The 17,295-nt window shown below is 45.9% G+C and overlaps 1 protein-coding gene across 3 annotated transcripts; it reads right to left on the bottom strand.

Moving 5' to 3' along the window:
* Nucleotides 1-3,186: 3,186 nt before the first annotated feature.
* Nucleotides 3,187-15,173, bottom strand: LOC310670268 (uncharacterized protein). Of its 3 annotated transcripts, none has more exons than XM_083425335.1 (6): nucleotides 14,916-15,173; nucleotides 12,968-13,478; nucleotides 12,710-12,818; nucleotides 11,701-11,783; nucleotides 8,424-8,553; nucleotides 3,187-5,555 (listed from the first exon to the last, which is right to left on the bottom strand). In XM_083425335.1, exons 2-6 carry the CDS (start codon nucleotides 13,382-13,384, stop codon nucleotides 4,201-4,203), a joined length of 2,094 nt encoding a protein of 697 aa, XP_083281461.1. In that variant the 5' UTR covers nucleotides 13,385-13,478; nucleotides 14,916-15,173; the 3' UTR covers nucleotides 3,187-4,200. The 3 variants fall into 3 exon arrangements, with proteins under 3 accessions (XP_083281461.1, XP_083281463.1, XP_083281462.1); XM_083425337.1 differs by having other exon boundaries at nucleotides 3,187-5,552; XM_083425336.1 differs by lacking the exon at nucleotides 14,916-15,173 and adding an exon at nucleotides 14,410-14,803.
* Nucleotides 15,174-17,295: the final 2,122 nt, after the last annotated feature.

The following is a 17,295-nucleotide window of genomic DNA, read 5'->3' as shown; positions in this document are numbered from 1 at the left end:
AAGGCCCTCTGCCTGGTTCCCTGTAGTTTTGCTTCTTGCAGCGAAGGAACCACCAGAAGGCCCTCGAAGCTGGACCTCAGTGTCCAGGCTGAACAATGGGGTGGAGACGCTCCTTCAGATATACAGGACCGAGGCCATTTAGGGCTTTAAAGGTCAACACCAACACTTTGAATTGTACTGGGAGCCAATGTAGGTCTTTCAAGAGCAGTGTTATGTGGCCTCAGCAGCCGCCCCCAGTCACTAGTCTAGCTGCCGCATTCTGGATTAGTTGTAGTTTCCGGGTCACCTTCAAAGGTAGCCCCACGTAGAGCGCATTGCAGTAGTCCAAGTTGGATGAATGAAAGAACTATATAACAATAAGAGCTGTTCAACAGTGGCACCGTCTCCTTTGAGAGGTGGCAAACTCCCCATCCTTAGAGGTTTCCAAGCTGAGGCTGGGTGGCCATCTGTCACAGATGCTTTAGCTCTTTCAAAACTCTTTCCTTTTCACAAGATACCGTGCGCAGATCATCATGCAGGAATATCAAAGAGCAACGCTACACACAAGAAGCTGGTATAAGAAGCCAGCATAAAGTATTCCGGATCCAATAAAGCTATATTATTCAATAAAGCTATATTATTATTTTTACATTTGCATTTTCTTCGTTCACAAAACAAATGATCAACTATCACCCAGTGGCAAATATACTACAGTGGTACCTCGGTTTTGTGGGATGTAATCCACTGGGAACAGTCAAATACAACATTCCTTGTTTTCCAAGAGTGGACATGCAAGGGAATGTTTGGTCCAGCCAGTCAAAACTTCCTGTTCCTCCTGGCCTGGAGCATCCTTCCTTGCATGTGACTAGTAGGTGGGCTTGAATCCTGCCAGATCTATTAAAAGGCCAAGCCACGCTGCTACCTTCTTCTTCTTCTTCTTTTGAAAAGTCATCATTTATTAAAGAAAGAAAATGTGATTCTTCAGTTCCAGGAGAATGAAACTTGTATGTAAAGATTAGTGGAAGATGATGATGATGATGATGATAATAATAATAATAATAATAATAATAATACTCAGGCCATCTGGCTGGGTTTCCCTGTCCACTCTGGGTGGCTCCCAACAGATTAAAAAAGAATAAAACATCTAACATTAAAAACTTCCCTAAACAGGGTTGCCTTCAGATGTCGTCTTCTTCTTTTTTTAATGTATTTTTATTAAAGATTTTCTTGATTTACAAAAGTATGTGCAATGTCTCTCTCTCGTATTTTTTCCCCATGTAACATTTTTACAAATCAGTTTCGTTTGTTGAGACATTAGGAAGAAAAGGGGGAAAGAGGTGGAGTGGGGAAAAGATGGGTGGGGGTGGGGGGGTGGCGATGTTTCTGTTTTACTTAATATATGTAGGGTTTGGTGTCAGCGTTGCTTGTGCTGTTCACTTGTGTTCCTTTGGTGGTGAGAGAGGTTGGGGTTGGCCTAGGGTGTGGTTGTTCATTTGTGGTTGGCTGTGGTGGTCTTTGTTTTTGTGGGTGAGTGTTTTGGATCAGGTTAGCCATATTGATTTGTTTGCTGTTGGTGGGTTTTGGTCGTTGTCTTGTTGGGCTGTGTGTGTGATAAAGGGGAGCCATACCGGGGTGAAGGCGTCTTCTTCTATTTGTCCCCATACGAGAAATATGTAAAATAACCAAGCAAGTATTAGAAATCACCCCAGAATTGGCCTTACTAAACATCTTCCAAGACAATAATGCCCACTTACACCACAAAGAACTCATAACCCACCTACTTTCAGCAACCAGAAACATCATAACCAGACACTGGAGAGACCCATCAGGAGTAAGCATGGGCCAATGGTACCAAATTGTATGGGAAACACCCTTACTAGAAAAATTGCCGTAACCAATAAACTTTTTGTAGTTGTTGCTTAGTCGTTTAGTCGTGTCCGACTCTTCATGACCCCCTGGACCAGAGCACGCCAGGCACTCCTGTCTTCCACTGCCTCCCGCAGTTTGGTCAAACTCATAAACTACCTTCTTCTTGTCGACCTTCCTGTTCTTCCTGTCTGCTTTGTGCATCACCAGGACTGTACTGCTGGCTGCTTCAGCAGTTCCCCAGGTTATCTCGGTTCGGAAACCAAGGCACGGCTTCCGATTGGCTGCAGGAGTTTCCTGCACTCAATTGGAAGCCATGTCCGTCGTTCGGCTTCCAAAAAACGTTTGCAAACCAGGACACTTACTTCTGGGTTTGCGGCGTTCGGGAACCAATTTGTTCGACAACTAAACCGTTTGGGAACCAAGGTACGACTGTAATGGGAGATGTCAACAAAGTCGGGGATGTTAGTATTTTAATTAGGTGATAGATCAGGGGTCAGCAAACTTTTTCAGCAGGGGGCCGGTCCACTGTCCCTCCGACCTTGTGGGGGGGGGGAGGACTATATTTTTTGGGGGGAAATGAACAAATTCCTATGCCCCACAAATAACCTAGAGATGCATTTGAAATAAAAGGGCACATTCTACTCATGTAAAAACACCGGGCAGGCCCCACAAATAACCCAGAGATGCACTTTAAATAAAAGAACACATTCTACTCATGTAAAAACACACTGGTTCCCGGACTAGATTTAGAAGGCGATTGGGCCTGATCCGGCCCCTGGGCCTTAGTTCGCCTACCCATGTGACAGGCTGTAAACTTTGCACGTGCCCAGCCAATGGGGAAACAAGGGAGGGAATCTGAACTTGAGTATAAGGGATATAAGCTTATGTTTTGCTAATTTTGGGTGTGGCTGCTCTGGACGCTTGCTCTTGCAAGAACGTTTTTATAATCAATAAACTCTTTGCTGCTTCACCAATTTTGTTCAGATTTTGAGGGTCTCAGACCCACTTCTAACAGCCTTGAAAGCGCTAATTGACTTAGGCCCCAAATATCTGAGAAATTGCCTCCTTCTCCACAGACCTTCTTGGGTTAAGATCAGCAAAATGGCCCCTCTTGGCTGTTCCACCACCTTTTGAAGATGAGGGGTTGACCTGCAAGAGGCCATTCTCTATGGCAGGCCCTAGGTTGTGGAAAGCCCTCCCCATAGAGCTGCGTCGGGCACATTCCTTGTATAGTTTATGTCGTATGCTGAAAACACACCTCTTTGCTTTTTACACTTGAGATACAGGTTTTCAGGAAACCGTCGCCCCGATTCCTGTGAATTTAACTTTGTTTTAAACTGTTTTTCATACAGTATTTTAATTGCTGTAATCCACCTTATGGTGAAAGGCAAGTAAGAAATCAAATAGCCAATAACAATATTTCAGATCCAACTGCCAATTTTACAGGATACCTAAATGGATGAAAAGAAAGCAATAATTCTAATAACAAGGCTGTATACATGCAGGTTTCAATCTAAGCATGCAGGTGTTTTATTCGAAACATGCAGGTGTTTTTTACTCTGGTCACTTTTAGATTATTGTAATATAAATGCAGTTGTTCAAAGTGACTCTGGCCATGCCACTCAGAGATGGCACTCAGAGATGTTAATTTCACTAGGTCATGGCATTTCTAAACATACAGCTATCGGCTAGGTCATGCTGTTCCTTTTTGACTAGACAATTATTTATTTGAATTGGGCCCTGAACAAAACATAACACATTATAAGGATTCATTGCTTACAACAGAGAGAAGCTTTGAAGCTTAGCTGAGTCAACATAAGGCAGTTCAATATCTCCTGTCAAGGGTTTGGATTGCTTAAGAGAAGGCTGAATCAAATTCAGCTTGAGAAAGTTGGGTTTCCACAGAAATGGGCCTGATTACTGATTACTTTTTCTCTGTTATTGGATTGTCTAGGACATGGGAGTTATCTGCAACGTTATATATGACAGCAATACACTGGTACCTCGGGTTAAGTACTTAATTCGTTCCGGAGGTCCGTTCTTAACCTGAAGCTGTTCTTAACCTGAAGCACCGCTTTAGCTAATGGGGCCTCCTGCTGCCGCCGCGCCGCCGGAGCATGATTTCTGTTCTCATCCTGAAGCAAAGTTCTTAACCTGAAGCAGTATTTCTGGGTTAGCGGAGTCTGTAACCTGAAGTGTATGTAACCTGAAGCATATGCAACCTGAGGTACCACTGTATGTACTTTGTGCATTTATGTCTATTTTCTTATCCATTCACAAAAATAAATATTACTCATCGACATTTCCGGTGGAGAAAACACTTATATGTGGGCTCGCCGGTATGATCCAGAGTTACTTCATATTCCAAGCACTGCTGTGAATTCTTTGATGATAGGCAAGATTGATCTTACTGCTGAAGCTCTTTCCACATTCCATGCACTGGTACGGTTTCTCCTGTGTGTGAATTCTCTGATGAGAGGTAAGGTTGCTCTTCTGACTGAAGCTCTTCCCACATTCTGAGCACTGATACGGCCTTTCCCCTGTATGAATCCTTTGATGGGAAGTGAGGTTGATTTTGTGACTGAAACTCTTCCCACATTCCAAACACTGATAGGGTTTCTCCCCGGTGTGGATTTTCTGATGCGAAATAAGGTTCGAACCTCGAATGAAGCTCTTCCCGCACTCTGAACATTGGTACGGTTTCTCCCCGGTGTGAATCCTCTGGTGGGAAGTGAGGTGTATCATCTGAGTGAAGCCCTTCCCACATTCCAAGCATTTGTACGGCTTATCCACTCTGTGGATTCTCTGATGAGAACTAAGGGTGGAACTCTGACTGAAGCTCTTCCCGCATTCGGGGCACCGAAATGGCTTCTCCCCTTTGTGGATGTTTTGGTGTGAAGTCAGGCTGGAGTATCTAATAAAGCTTTTCCCACACTCCACGCACTGGTAGGGCTTCTCCCCTGTGTGAATTCTCTGGTGGGATGTGAGGTGAATCTTCTGGCTGAAACCCTTCCCGCATTCCAAGCACTTATGGGGCTTCTCCACCCTGTGAATTCTTTGATGGGAACTCAAGGTAGAGCTCAGCCTGAAACACTTCCCACATTGGGGGCACTGATACGGTTTCTCCCCTGTGTGCGTCCGGTGATGGGAAGCGAGGTTTGCCTTCTCGCTGAAGCTCTTCCCGCATTCCGGGCACTGGTACGGTTTCTCCCCTGTATGAGTTCTTTGATGGGAAGTGAGATGAATCTTCTGGCTGAAGCCCTTTCCACACTGCAAGCACCTGTAAGGCTTCTCCGCTCTGTGAATTATCTGGTGAGAAGCAAGGGTGGAACTCAGACTGAAGCGCTTTCCACATTCCACGCACCGGAATGGTTTCCCTTCTTTGTGAATCATCGGATTAACTGCAGTTATCGTCTCACTGGCGCACTTTCTGCCTTCCAAGCACTGGTTTGTTTTTTGACCTGCGCGAGGAGCTGAACCGAAACATTCCCAATACACACAACATTTGCTTGTTTCTCTTATTTCATCTGTTGTTTCATCTGTTGCAATCTCGTGGTAGTTGCGGCCTTCGGAAGCAGAGGGTTTACTCCAGACATTCTGATCTGTTTCTGTTTTCCTTCTCTGTTGTTCCAAGTCTTCACATGTGCCTCGTTCCGGTGGTAACCTGGGTAGTTCTGTTTTCGCCATGGTTTCACGTATGTCTTCTGCTGCAAAAAAGAGAGAAAAGAGAGGAAGAAATAATAATAATAATAAATTTTATTTATATCCCACCCTCCCCAGCCGAAGCTGGGCTCAGGGCGGCTAACAACACTAAAATAGTTCAACATTCTAAAAACATTATAAAAATTAATTAAAATCAAAATTGATGGCAACCATAAACTAAAGTTCTGTAAAGATTGCCAAAGGAGGGAGTCAGGCTGTGCCCTGACCAAAGGCCTGGTGGAACAGCTCTGTCTTGCAGGCCCTGCGGAAAGATGTCAAGTCCCGCAGGGCCCTTGTCTCTTGTGGCAGAGCGTTCCACCAGATCGGAGCCACAGCGGAAAAAGCCCTGGCTCTGGTTGAGGCCAGCCTAACCTCCCTGTGGCCTGGGAACTCCAAGATGTTTTTATTGGAAGACCGTAAGTTCCTCTGTGGGGCATACCAGGAGAGGCGGTCCCGTAGGTATGAGGGTCCTAGGCCGTATAGGGCTTTGAAGGTTAAAACCAGCACCTTAAACATGATCCTGTACTCCACCGGGAGCCAGTGCAGCTGGTATAGCACCAGATGAATGTGATCTCGCAGCGAGGATCCCGCAAGGAGTCTCACCGCGGCATTCTGCACCCGCTGGAGTTTCTGGGTCAGTCTCAAGGGCAGCCCCACGTCTTGAGAGTCTTGAATCACTGGACAGCTTGAACCACCACTTGTGATAAAGGGGAAAAACTGCTAAGGCTTAGATGGGAGGGAAATCCTATCACACATCTAACGACCACTGTTTCAGCTCCCAGCTCAGACCTGAAGTTCACTGGTTTATCCTTGGCTGGTCACTCTCTTTCAGCCTAGCCTACCTCACAAGGTGGTTGTGTAAGCAAATGCAACGATCAGATACGATACGATCATCTTTATTGTCATTGTCCCGTACAGAACAACAAAATTGAAAAACCTATATAAGACATTCAAAAACCAACAAGCCTGCTGTCCCAGCTATCCCAACCTGTTTAGCCCCCTAAAAACTCTGATACCCCATTTTTAAATACAATATACTCCCATAGAGACTCCTTACACTGCGTTTAAAACCAAAATTGCATTTGGCAGGTGAGAATTCTACCACTTGCTTAAAATGTATATGGGAAGTGCAGGGTAAGCGATGGAAGTCAATCAATGAAGTTTTATTATTGAGGTGTTTGTAGAATAAATTTGGAAGAAATTCTTCCAATTTTTCTTCCTCTTCCAATTTTTCTTCTTATTTTTTCTTTTTCTTTTCTTCCTTTTTTCTTTTTTGTTCTTTTTTTATATATTTGTGCTTATCTGAAAAATATATGTATGTATATATTTGTATGTATTTTGCTCGTATTTTGTAATAATTATGTTTTAAAAAATTATTTAAAAAAATTTAAAAACACACACAAAAAAAACAAAATCACATTTGGATAGAAACTGTTTCTCAGGCGGTTAGTCCTAGTCTTTATAACCCTGTATCTTCTTCCAGAAGGCAGAAGATGCATTCTTTCCTGACTGAGCCGTATCAACATCATTGTGTGCAGCCGGATAACAACCTGGCTCACTGGTCCAAACCGATTCCCCCACCTGCTATCTGAAGGATGGTGGAAGGAGCCCTGGTGCATCCTGGGAAATGAGTTTGGAGAGGTGATACCAGCGAGAACAGACAGTGGGCCATTTGCTACAGCACAGCTGTTTTGTCAGGCTTCTGAGGAAGGAGCATGGCTCAGCGGTAAAGTTTCTGCCTTGCATGAAGAAGGTTTCAGGTCCAATCCCTGGAATCTCCAGGTGTGGCTGGAAAAGGCTTCCTGCCTGAAACCCTGGACAGCTTCTGCCAGTCCTGTGTAGACAATACTGGACTAGATGGACCAATGGTTTCACCCAATAACTCTAATCTCTTTTTTTTTGGTATTTAAATCTATTTTTGTATCCTAAAGGTCATTAATGAATTTTTTTAAGTGAAGCTTTCAATTGACTTTGATTTCATGACAATGGGTATACTTGGAAACACGGCTATAGAGAAAGGTGACCAGTTTACCTTCAAAGCTATGATATTAGCGGGACAGGCAACAATAGCTTTAGGCTGGAAAAGATAGAGAAAAATGGACAGTAGGGGCATGGAATAGTTATTTGTTTGAACTGATTCAGTCGGACGTTGTCGCAGTCATGTCACAATGTCACAGGAAACAACATGGAAGGTCAAGTCCACCACGATAAGGAACAGAGGGAACCCCTATCTTAAATGGATAAAAACTACTGGAACAGAAGACATTCGGTGGAAACTAAAGACGCAATGCCCGTGGCTGAGGATAATTGTTTGAACCCTTCCAATGGATATGGGGGGTGGGGGTGGGAAGGGAGGGAAAGGAAAAAAATTGTACGGGAAATTTAAAAATTGGAAGGAGATAATATAATGTATGTAAAAATCCCGAACTGGAATAAAGCAATTCTTAACCTGAAAAAAATAAATCTATTTTTGTATTTGTGCTTATTAAGGTATGAACAACTTGCATATAAACATAGACTTGCCATGGACAAATTCAATGGTATTTGGAATCCATTCTTACAAATACTGTAATAGGTTAAGATCTGATGAAGCAAAATAACAACCTTGCAAAGTACGGTCGTACCTCGGAAGTCAAACGGAACCCGTTCCAGAAGTCCGTTCGACTTCCGAAACGCAGTTTCAGCTTACAAATCTTCAAATAACCCTGCTAATGAGGTTAATTGCTTTGAATCGGTAAATATAGATCAGCCCTGCTAGAAAAGGAGAAAGGCGGATTTGAGGCACCAAAATATTGAGATTCTGCAAAAAAAAATAATGCTAAAATGCGCCTAGGATTTCTAAATAAATGTGATTGTCTGCCAGAGGGTCTTACCGAGAGAGGCAACAAGATGGCCGTTCTCCTGCATGACTTCTGTATGCAGCGCTTTCTGGTGAGGAGCCAGCCCAGCCCATTCCTCCCCCGTGAAGTACACAGCAACCTCCTCAAAGGTGGATCCTGCAGCCTAGGAGACAACAAGAGGCGTCTGTAATTGTGGGGTGTAAATGAATAAAATAAGCAGGAGAAAATCAAATATTTGCCTCTTTGTAGGTAGCAAGCGTGCCATCTACTAGCAAAACCCATAAGGCTCATCAAGGAAAGAAGACTGGGCAGTATATACTTGAGAAGACTGAGAGGAGATACGATCGCCATCTTCAAATATCTGAAGGGCTGTCACATGCAAGATGGAGCCAGCTTGTTTTTGTATATAATAATATAATAATAATTTATTTCAGTAGTGATGTATGGAAGTGAGAGCTGCACCATAAAGAAGGCTGATCGCCGAAGAATTGATGCTTTTGAATTCTGGTGCTGGAGGAGACTCTTGAGAGTCCCATGGACTGCAAGAAGATCAAACCTCTCCATTCTGAAGGAAATGAGCCCTGAGCGCTCACTGGAAGGACAGATCCTGAAGCTGAGGCTCCAAGACTTTGGCCACCTCATGAGAAGAGAAGACTCCCTGGAAAAGACCCTGATGCTGGGAAAGATGGAGGGCACAAGGAGAAGGGGATGACAGAGCACGAGATGGTTGGACAGTGTTCTCGAAGCTACCAGCATGAGTCTGACCAAACTGCGGGAGGTGGTGGTCCAGGGGGTCACAAAGAGTCGGACACGACTAAACAACAACAATAATTTATTATTTGTACCCTGCCCATCTGGCTGGGCCTCGCCAGCCACTCTGGGCAGCTTCCAACAAAGATTAAGAATACATTAAAATGTCACACATTAAAAACTTCCCTGAACAGGGCTGCCTTCAGATGTCTTATAAATGTCTGGTGGTTGTTTTTTTCTTTGATATCTGGCGGGAGGGTGTTCCACAGGGCGGGTGCCACTACCGAGAAGGCCCTCTGCCCAGTTCCCTGTAACCTCACTTCTCGCAGTGAGGGAACCGCCAGAAGGCCTTTGGCGCTGGACCTCACTGTCCAGGCAAAATGATGGAGGTGGAGACGCTCCTTCAGGTATACAGGACCAAGGCCATTTAGGGCTTTAAAGGTCAACACCAACACTTTGAATTGTGCTCGGAAACTTACTGGAAACCAATGTAGGCCTTATAATTTTTATTAAGTTTTCTGTTTGACAATTTAAAATCGTCATTTTCACATCCTTAAAGTATCAGTGGCTTCCCTTCTTCTCTCTCCATGGTTCATTTTACATATCATAAATCCCTTCATATTTTACAAAAAATATACCATTATTACATCCATCAAAACTTATTTACACTGTTGAATTTATCTTAATCCTGCCAGCGGTTTCATACATAAATATGCCACCTTTTTTTGACACCTGGGAATTTCCGTCTGAATTATCCCCGACGGAAAGGACTCTCTTTTTGGGGGGAGAGCCAGCTTGCTTTGGGCTGCTCCAGAGGGCAGGACCCGAACTGAAAGATTCAAATTGCAAGAATTCCAGCTAAACCCCGAAGAATCTGCTGGCCTGGGAAGGCTGTGGCCTCTCCCTCCTTGGAGGTTTATAAGCAGAGGTCGGGTGGCCACCTGTCATGGATGCTTTAGGTGAGATTCCTGCATTGCAGGGGGTAGAATCATAGAATCACAGAATCATAGAGTTGGAAGAGACCACAAGGGCCATCGAGTCCAACCCCCTGCCAAGCAGGAAACACCATCAGAGCACTCCTGACATATGGTTGTCAAGCCTCTGCTTAAAGACCTCCAAAGAAGGAGACTCCACCACACTCCTTGGCAGCAAATTCCACTGTCAAACAGCTCTTACTGTCAGGAAGTTGGGCTAAGATGAGCCTTAGAGGGAGATTCCTCCCAACTTGAAAATTCTAATGTCAGTAACATTCTCAGTCTACCATCTAGGTGTCTTTGACATAAGGAAAAAGAAGGGGAGAGATTCAAAAGCATTCCCTGTTTAGGGAAGTTTTTAATGACTGATGTTTTAATGTATTTTTAATCTTTTGTTGGAAGCCTCTCAGAGCGGCTGGGGAAACCCAGGCAGATGGGTTGGGTAGAAATAATAAATAAATAAATAAATTTGGTACCTCGGGTTACAGATGCTTCAGGTTACAGACTCCGCTAACCCAGAAATAGTACCTCGGGTTAAGAACTTTGCTTCAGGATGAGAACAGAAATCGCGCAGCGGCAGCAGGAGGCCCCATTAGCTAAAGTGGTGCTTCAGTTAAGAACAGTTTCAGGTTAAGTACGGACCTCCGGAACGAATTAAGTTCTTAACCCGAGGTACCACTGTAATAATAATTCCACTTTAACCAGGGCTTTGGCTGATTGACATCTAATACCCTTTAAAAATGTGTTGGGGAGGTGGGATTATTTGGTTGCTCTCTCTTTTATTTTTATTATGCATTTTGTGTTTTTATATTATGATTTTATCTGGTGAACCGCCCTGAGACCTGCAGGTATAAGGCAGTACAGTGGTACCTCGGGTTAAGAACTTAATTCGTTCTGGAGGTCCGTTCTTAACCTGAAACTATTCTTAACCTGAGGTACCACTTTAGCTAATGGGGCCTCCCGCTGCTGCTGAATGATTTCTGTTCTCATCCTGAGGTAAAGTTCTTAATCCGAGGTACTACTTCCGAGTTAGCGGAGTCTGTAACCTGAAGCATCTGTAACCTCAGGTACGACTGTATTCTTCTTCTTCTTCTTCTTCTTCTTCTTCTTCTTTGTCAAGCCCAGGAAGTTGTGGAGGGAACAGAGGCACCTATGTGGACCCCAGCCTATCTCCCTACAATACCTCAAGGACTGCCTCTTCTCATATGAACTGATCCAGACCCCAATATCGTCCTCTAAGGTCCTTCTTTGTGTGCCTCCTCCATGAGCGGTCTGGAGGGTGGCAACACAAAAACGGGGCCTTTTCTGCAGTGGCTCCCAGTTTGTGGAATGCTCTGCCCAGGGAGGCTCCCCAGGCGCCTTCATGGCACACCTTTAGACACCGGGCAAAAATGTTCCTCTTCAACCAGACCATTGGCTGATTGACACCCATCCGATGCCCTTTTAGAGGAGAGGATGATTGGTTTTGTTTTGTTCTTATTTTTATTGTGCACTTTGTGGGGGTTTTTATATTGTAATTTTACGTTGTGAACTGCCCTGATGAATTTAACAAACAAACGAATGAATGAAATGATCTGTCCTCCTACCTGATTTGTTGTTGCAGCGACTGCTTCCCCTCTGGAATAAAGGAGAGACGGCTGAGCAGGCCTTGTCAAGATCGTTCCTTCACCTGTGAGAGACAAAGGTGATCTCGCTCGTCCCAGAGTTCAAGTGACACATCTCTAAGAGGCCGCTGAGGGTGGAGATCAAGGTTGCACAGTTGGAATTGTTCCACCAGCAAAAGCATTTCTGCTTGCCAGATACAACAGAGTCCTCTCTCCTCCGACAACTGGGAAACACCGGCCTACGAGTGCTCCAGTTGGAGAACAGCCTTTACCAAAGGTGTCATGGGCTTTGAAGACGCTCAAACTCAGGACAAAAGGGAGAAACGTGCTAAGAGGAAGGCACGCTTGGCAAACCCTCACCGGGATCAACTCCCGGCCAGAAACCTATATCTTCACTGTGGAAGGATGTGTGCATCATAATTGGCCTCCACAATCACTTATGGATTCACTGTTAAGACTCTGTTTATGGAAGACAATCTTACTCGGCTACGAGTGATCGCCAAAAAGAACACAAATACAGTACAGTGGTGCCCCGCAAGACGAATGCCTCGCAAGACGGAAAACCCGCTAGACGAAAGGGTTTTCCATTTTTCAATGCGCTTCGCAGGACGAATTTCCCTATGGGCTTGCTTCGCAAGACGAAAATGTCTTGCGATTCCTGGGGGGTTTTTTCCGCTCCCCACCCCCTTTTTCTAAGGCACTAAGCTGCTAATAGCCTTTTAGCAGCTAATCCGCTAATCCCTTAAGCCTTTAATAGCCGCTAATAGCCGCTAAACCGCTAATAGCGCTAATCCGCTAATGGGCTTGCTTTGCAAGACGAAAAAACCGCTAGACGAAGAGACTCGCGGAACGGATTCTTTTCGTCTTGCGAGGCACCACTGTATAAATATAAATATAAATATAAATATAAATATAAATATAAATAAATGGCACCCCTTGGATTCCTTAAATAAGTGCAGGGAGCCCAGGATGATGCCCCGTTCAGCCTTACCCAGTGAGGTGGCACCTCCAAGACCCTCCTGGACAGTCTCGCTTTCTCTGGGAGCCACCGGAGCCTTCGCTGCGTCAGGGAAATCAGGAGCCACTTCTGAAAACAGACCCTTTACCGGAAACAGGGGATGTGGGGAAGGGTGACAAAAAGGGAGAGTCAAGAGGCTTTGGGACATTTTCAGTGCCGATTGGACAATTGCAGAGAGTGCCAGGATAGCCTCCTGCACGTTGGAAGTAGCAGGATGAAACCCTCTCTCACCTGCAGCTCTGTCTGCTTCTTCTCCTCTGCCCGGCTCAGGAGGAAACCTTCGGCCAGGGCCACCGCTTGGGAACTGGTCTCCGCTCCGCATTCCCTGACCCAGTTCTCCATCTCCGGGGGGAGGACAGCCAGGAACTGCTCCAGGATCACTAAATCCAGGATCTGAGCCTTGGTGTGTCTCTCTGGCTTCAGCCACTGATGGCAAAGGTGGTGGAGTCGGCTGCAAACCTCTCGGGGTCCCTTGGTCTCCTGGTAGCAGAAGCGCCTGAAACACTGGCGCTGAGCGTCTGAGCTGAGGACAACCTCCTCGACCGGGATCTCCTGCATGGTTCTTTCCCAGAATCCCTCGCTGGCCCCAGTCTGGATGGCACCAGGGCCTCTTCCTGCTTCACGGCCAGCTGTTTCTGGATTCTCCATCTTCAATCTGTTTTCCAGGTAAACCACTCTCTCCTCTCCTGCCAGTTTCTCAAGGCAAAGCCAAGGGGCCGGCTGAAGTCACTGCTTCCAAGACCTGCAAAGCCAAGAGGTTGTCTTTTTTAAAAAAATTGTTTAATCATTTTTTCGATACAAACATCAGCCGCAAAAGACACATATCATAATAACAATAATAACACAATTTGACAATTCAGATTTGAATACACTGATATACCTCCGACTACACCTTTTTTGAGGGACGCGGGTGGCGCTGTGGGTTAAACCACAGAGCCTAGGGCTTGCCGATCAGAAGTTCGGCAGTTCGAATCCCTGCGATGGGGTGAGCTCCCATTGCTCAGTCCCTGCTCCTGCCCACCTAGCAGTCCAAAAGCACGTCAAAGTGCAAGTAGATAAATAGGTACCACTCCGGCGGGAAGGTAAACGGCGTTTCTGCGCCGCTCTGGTTCGCCAGAAGCAGCTTAGTCATGCTGGCCACATGACCAGGAAGCTGTACGCCGGCTCCCTCAGCCAATAAAGCGAGATGAGCGCTGCAACCCCAGAGTCGGCCACGACTGGACCTAATGGGGTCCCTTTACCTTTGCACCTTTTTAACAATATTTTCCCACCTCTCTTTCTCCTCCTCCTACTTCCCACCACTATCCGCCTTATCGCTTAAATATTTGTTCCAGATTTCTTCATATTTATCCATTCTTATTTTGCACCAAGACATTGTCTTGTTAGAAAATTATGACGTCTCAGGGCTGGAAGATTTTCCTTGAAGAAATGTGGATAAATCTGGGTTAGCAATTAGTTCCCTCGCACCCTGAAGAAATGGCAGGAAAATGACAAGTTTGAAATTATATAGAAACTAGAGATTTGTGGTTGGAGTTCCTTTCCTGGAGGACTAGTGGATTGAAGCCTTCAATCCGGCTTCAATCTGGCTGGCTCCTCTTTTCCAGCTTCCACCTTCCCTTCACCCCAAAGCACCCCCAGACAGAGACTTCCTCTCCCAATCCGTGTCCTGTAACCTTTAAAGCCCAGATTCGCACAGGGACTTTTGCTTCCCATCAGCGTCTCCCGCCTTTGATCGGCAGCTTCCCCCAGTTTTGCATTCCGGCCTCCCCACCGCGTGTCAGGGCTTGCACGTCTGAAACGGCGCGCGCGCGCGCCTCTCCAGTGGATGCGCGATTCGGAGGGGTGGGTAGGAGCACCCATTCGAATCTTGGCACAAACTACGCCGCGCTTCCGCCAATCAACGCCGCGCTGCAGACCGACACGCCCTGCGCTTCCCCGCATCATGATGCGGGTGTTCTGTTCGTGTGAAAGGATGATCAGGTGCACAAGCGGGGTGAAAATGGGGAGAGGAGGCTCTTGTTTGCTCTTCACGGGCTCTTCTCTTCATTTCTATTCAGCCAGAAATCCGGGCCTCTCTCTCCCCCTCGCAGGGGACTCCACCCCCCCTTTTTCTGCATTGCAGTTTTATCTTCCCGACTCCTCTCCACCTTAAGTCAAATTAATAGGTAGGGGGGCTCACCAGATCGTAGAAGGGTCCCCGATGCCGAGCTGGGGAGACCCCGAGGCTGCATTCCTCCAAAGCAAGAACCAGGCAGGAGGGGCTTTGGGCAGAAATACCCATTTGCTTTGTAGGTCTTCCTCCCCCTCCCCAAATCCCCATCCTCTCTAGGAATCCAACTCAGATAATTTTAACCCTTGGCAGCTCAAGCTGTAAGATGATTTCTCTCTCTCTTAAAACAGGAGCCAAGGAAGAAACGAGCACTGTGAATGCAGATCCCACACCTGGTGGGTGGAAGGAGTGAAAGCAGTTTGGGAAAGAAGGAATAGCAGAATCCTAAAGAGGACTGCCTCCTTCCATATAAACCTACCCGGACCCTGAGATCATCTTCCGAGGCCCTCCTTTGTGTGCCTCCTCCTCGAGAGGGCCGGAGGGTGGCGGCAAGGCAAGAACAGGGCCTTCTCTGCAGCGGCTCCCCGTCTGTGGAATGCTCTCCCCAGGGAAGTTCACTTGGCGCCTTCATCACACACCTTTAGGTGCCATGCAAAAATGTTACTTTTTAACCAGGCCTTTGGTTGATCTGATTTACATCCTATTCCCTTTTAAAATGTTTTTTGGGGGGTGCGGGGGAGGCTATTGGGTTGCTGTTTTTATTTTTATTATGTATTTTGTGGTTTTGTATCTTGATTTATTCTGTGAGCTGCCCTGAGACCCCTGGGTATATATATGAATTCAATAAATAAATAAGCTTCCGGGTCATGTGGCCAGCATGACTAAGCCGCTTCTGGCGAACCAGAGCAGCGCACGGAAACGCCGTTTACCTTCCCGCCAGAGTGGTACCTATTTATCTACTTGCACTTCGAACTGCTAGGTTGGCAGGAGCAGGGACCGAGCAATGGGAGCTCACCCCGTCGCGGGGATTCGAACCACTGACCTTCTGATTGGCAAGTCCTAGGCTCTGTGGTTTAACCCACAGCACCACTCCGCGTCCCATATTTATGGACTTAAGAAACCAGAGATATTTTAGGGAGCAGGCTAGCAGGCGGGGCCCATTACTTATATCATAGGAGCCTACACAACACAAAACACCGTTGCTGTATGATCTGATTTACATCCTATGCCCTTTTAAAATGTGGCTTTTTTGGGAGGGGGTTGTTATTGGCTTATTGTTTTTATTTTTATTTTATATCTTGTGATCTTTTCTGTGAACTGCCCTGAGAACTCTGGTACATATATTCAATAAATTAATGATGATGATGATGATAAGAATAATAATACTAATAACAATACTACTAATAATAATAATAATTGTAGACTTGGAAGGTGTTATGTACTGAATCACTGTTGGTCTAAGTATGTGAAATGTAACTGATATGCTTTTGTGCCTAATTGAACCATTACGTGTAGTGCTGTATATAAGGAAACCATTAACTAACGCCTTATCTCTGTGGGCAGGGGTGTTATGTACTGAAGTTCTCACCCTGGGCCAGCAGGGGGATACTGTAGATAGTTATGCAAATGAAGGATCAAGAGTGACATTCAGTGATTGGATATTTTGTATGCAAATGAAGGATTGAAAGTGACGTTCAGTGATTGGATAGTTTTAGAAAAGGGCAACAGTTACGTCGTTCTGGAGCTCTATATAAGCAGGCTGACTGAGCTCCTCAGTTCAGTTCTGTTCCAGCTTACAAATAATGAGCTGCTTTGGAAGAATCGCTGTGTCGTCTGATATGTTCGCCCACAACTTAACAGAAGGGACCTCAAGAGTCATCTAGTCCAACCCCCTGCCATGCAAGAATCTCAGCTGAAGCATCCATGGCAAATCAGCTGGGATAGCTCAGTCGGTAGAGCATAGGACTCTTAATCTCAGGGTTGTGGGTTCGAGCCCCACATTGGGTGAAATATTCCTGCATTGCAGGGGTTGGACTAGATGACCCTTGGGGTCCCTTCCAATTCTACCATTCTATGATTCTACGAACCTCCGCTTGAAAACCTCCAAGGAAGGAGAGTCCACCACCTCTCAAAAAAGACACTTCCGCCATCCAACAGCTCTTACTGGATTTGTGTAGGGTGTACTCCTTAGGCTTGTTGTCTCCCAAAGATATCCTGCAAGGCAGTGGATCCGAATCAGTGTTTTACACCACCTTCCCAGGTGGACACGCCGCAACTGCCCCTCACTTCCCTCCACAGCACACGCCGAAACCACCTTCGTGATTGTTGGACCCTCCGCCTGTGAGTCGAAGCCATTCCCAGGATTGTGGCTGCTGCCACCTGCTGACAGCTTGTAGGAGCCACAGGTCAGAGCTGAGTGCAGGGTGGACAAACGTGCCCCCACCAGAGGGACTACCCCTCCCCTAACACCCAGGAATCACAGCTAAAAAAACAACAGCCTTCTCAGATG

The sequence above is a fragment of the Podarcis tiliguerta genome, assembly GCF_965153285.1.
Source record: "Podarcis tiliguerta genome assembly, chromosome: 2".
Lineage (NCBI taxonomy): Eukaryota > Metazoa > Chordata > Lepidosauria > Squamata > Lacertidae > Podarcis > Podarcis tiliguerta.
Note: the sequence above shows the minus strand (reverse complement) of the source record. Positions and strands in the feature narration are given on the sequence as shown.

What these genes read in the sequence shown, in the direction of transcription:
- LOC310670268 (XM_083425335.1), bottom strand. Translation starts at nt 13,384, where the DNA reads ATGGAGAATCCAGAAACAGCTGGCCGTGAAGCAGGAAGAGGCCCTGGT. An exon ending in AGAAGCAGACAGAGCTGCAG is followed by an intron (nt 12,819 to 12,967) that starts GTGAGAGAGGGT and finishes TTTCCGGTAAAG; the next exon opens with GGTCTGTTTTCAGAAGTGGC. An exon ending in TGGAGGTGCCACCTCACTGG is followed by an intron (nt 11,784 to 12,709) that starts GTAAGGCTGAAC and finishes TGTCTCTCACAG; the next exon opens with GTGAAGGAACGATCTTGACA.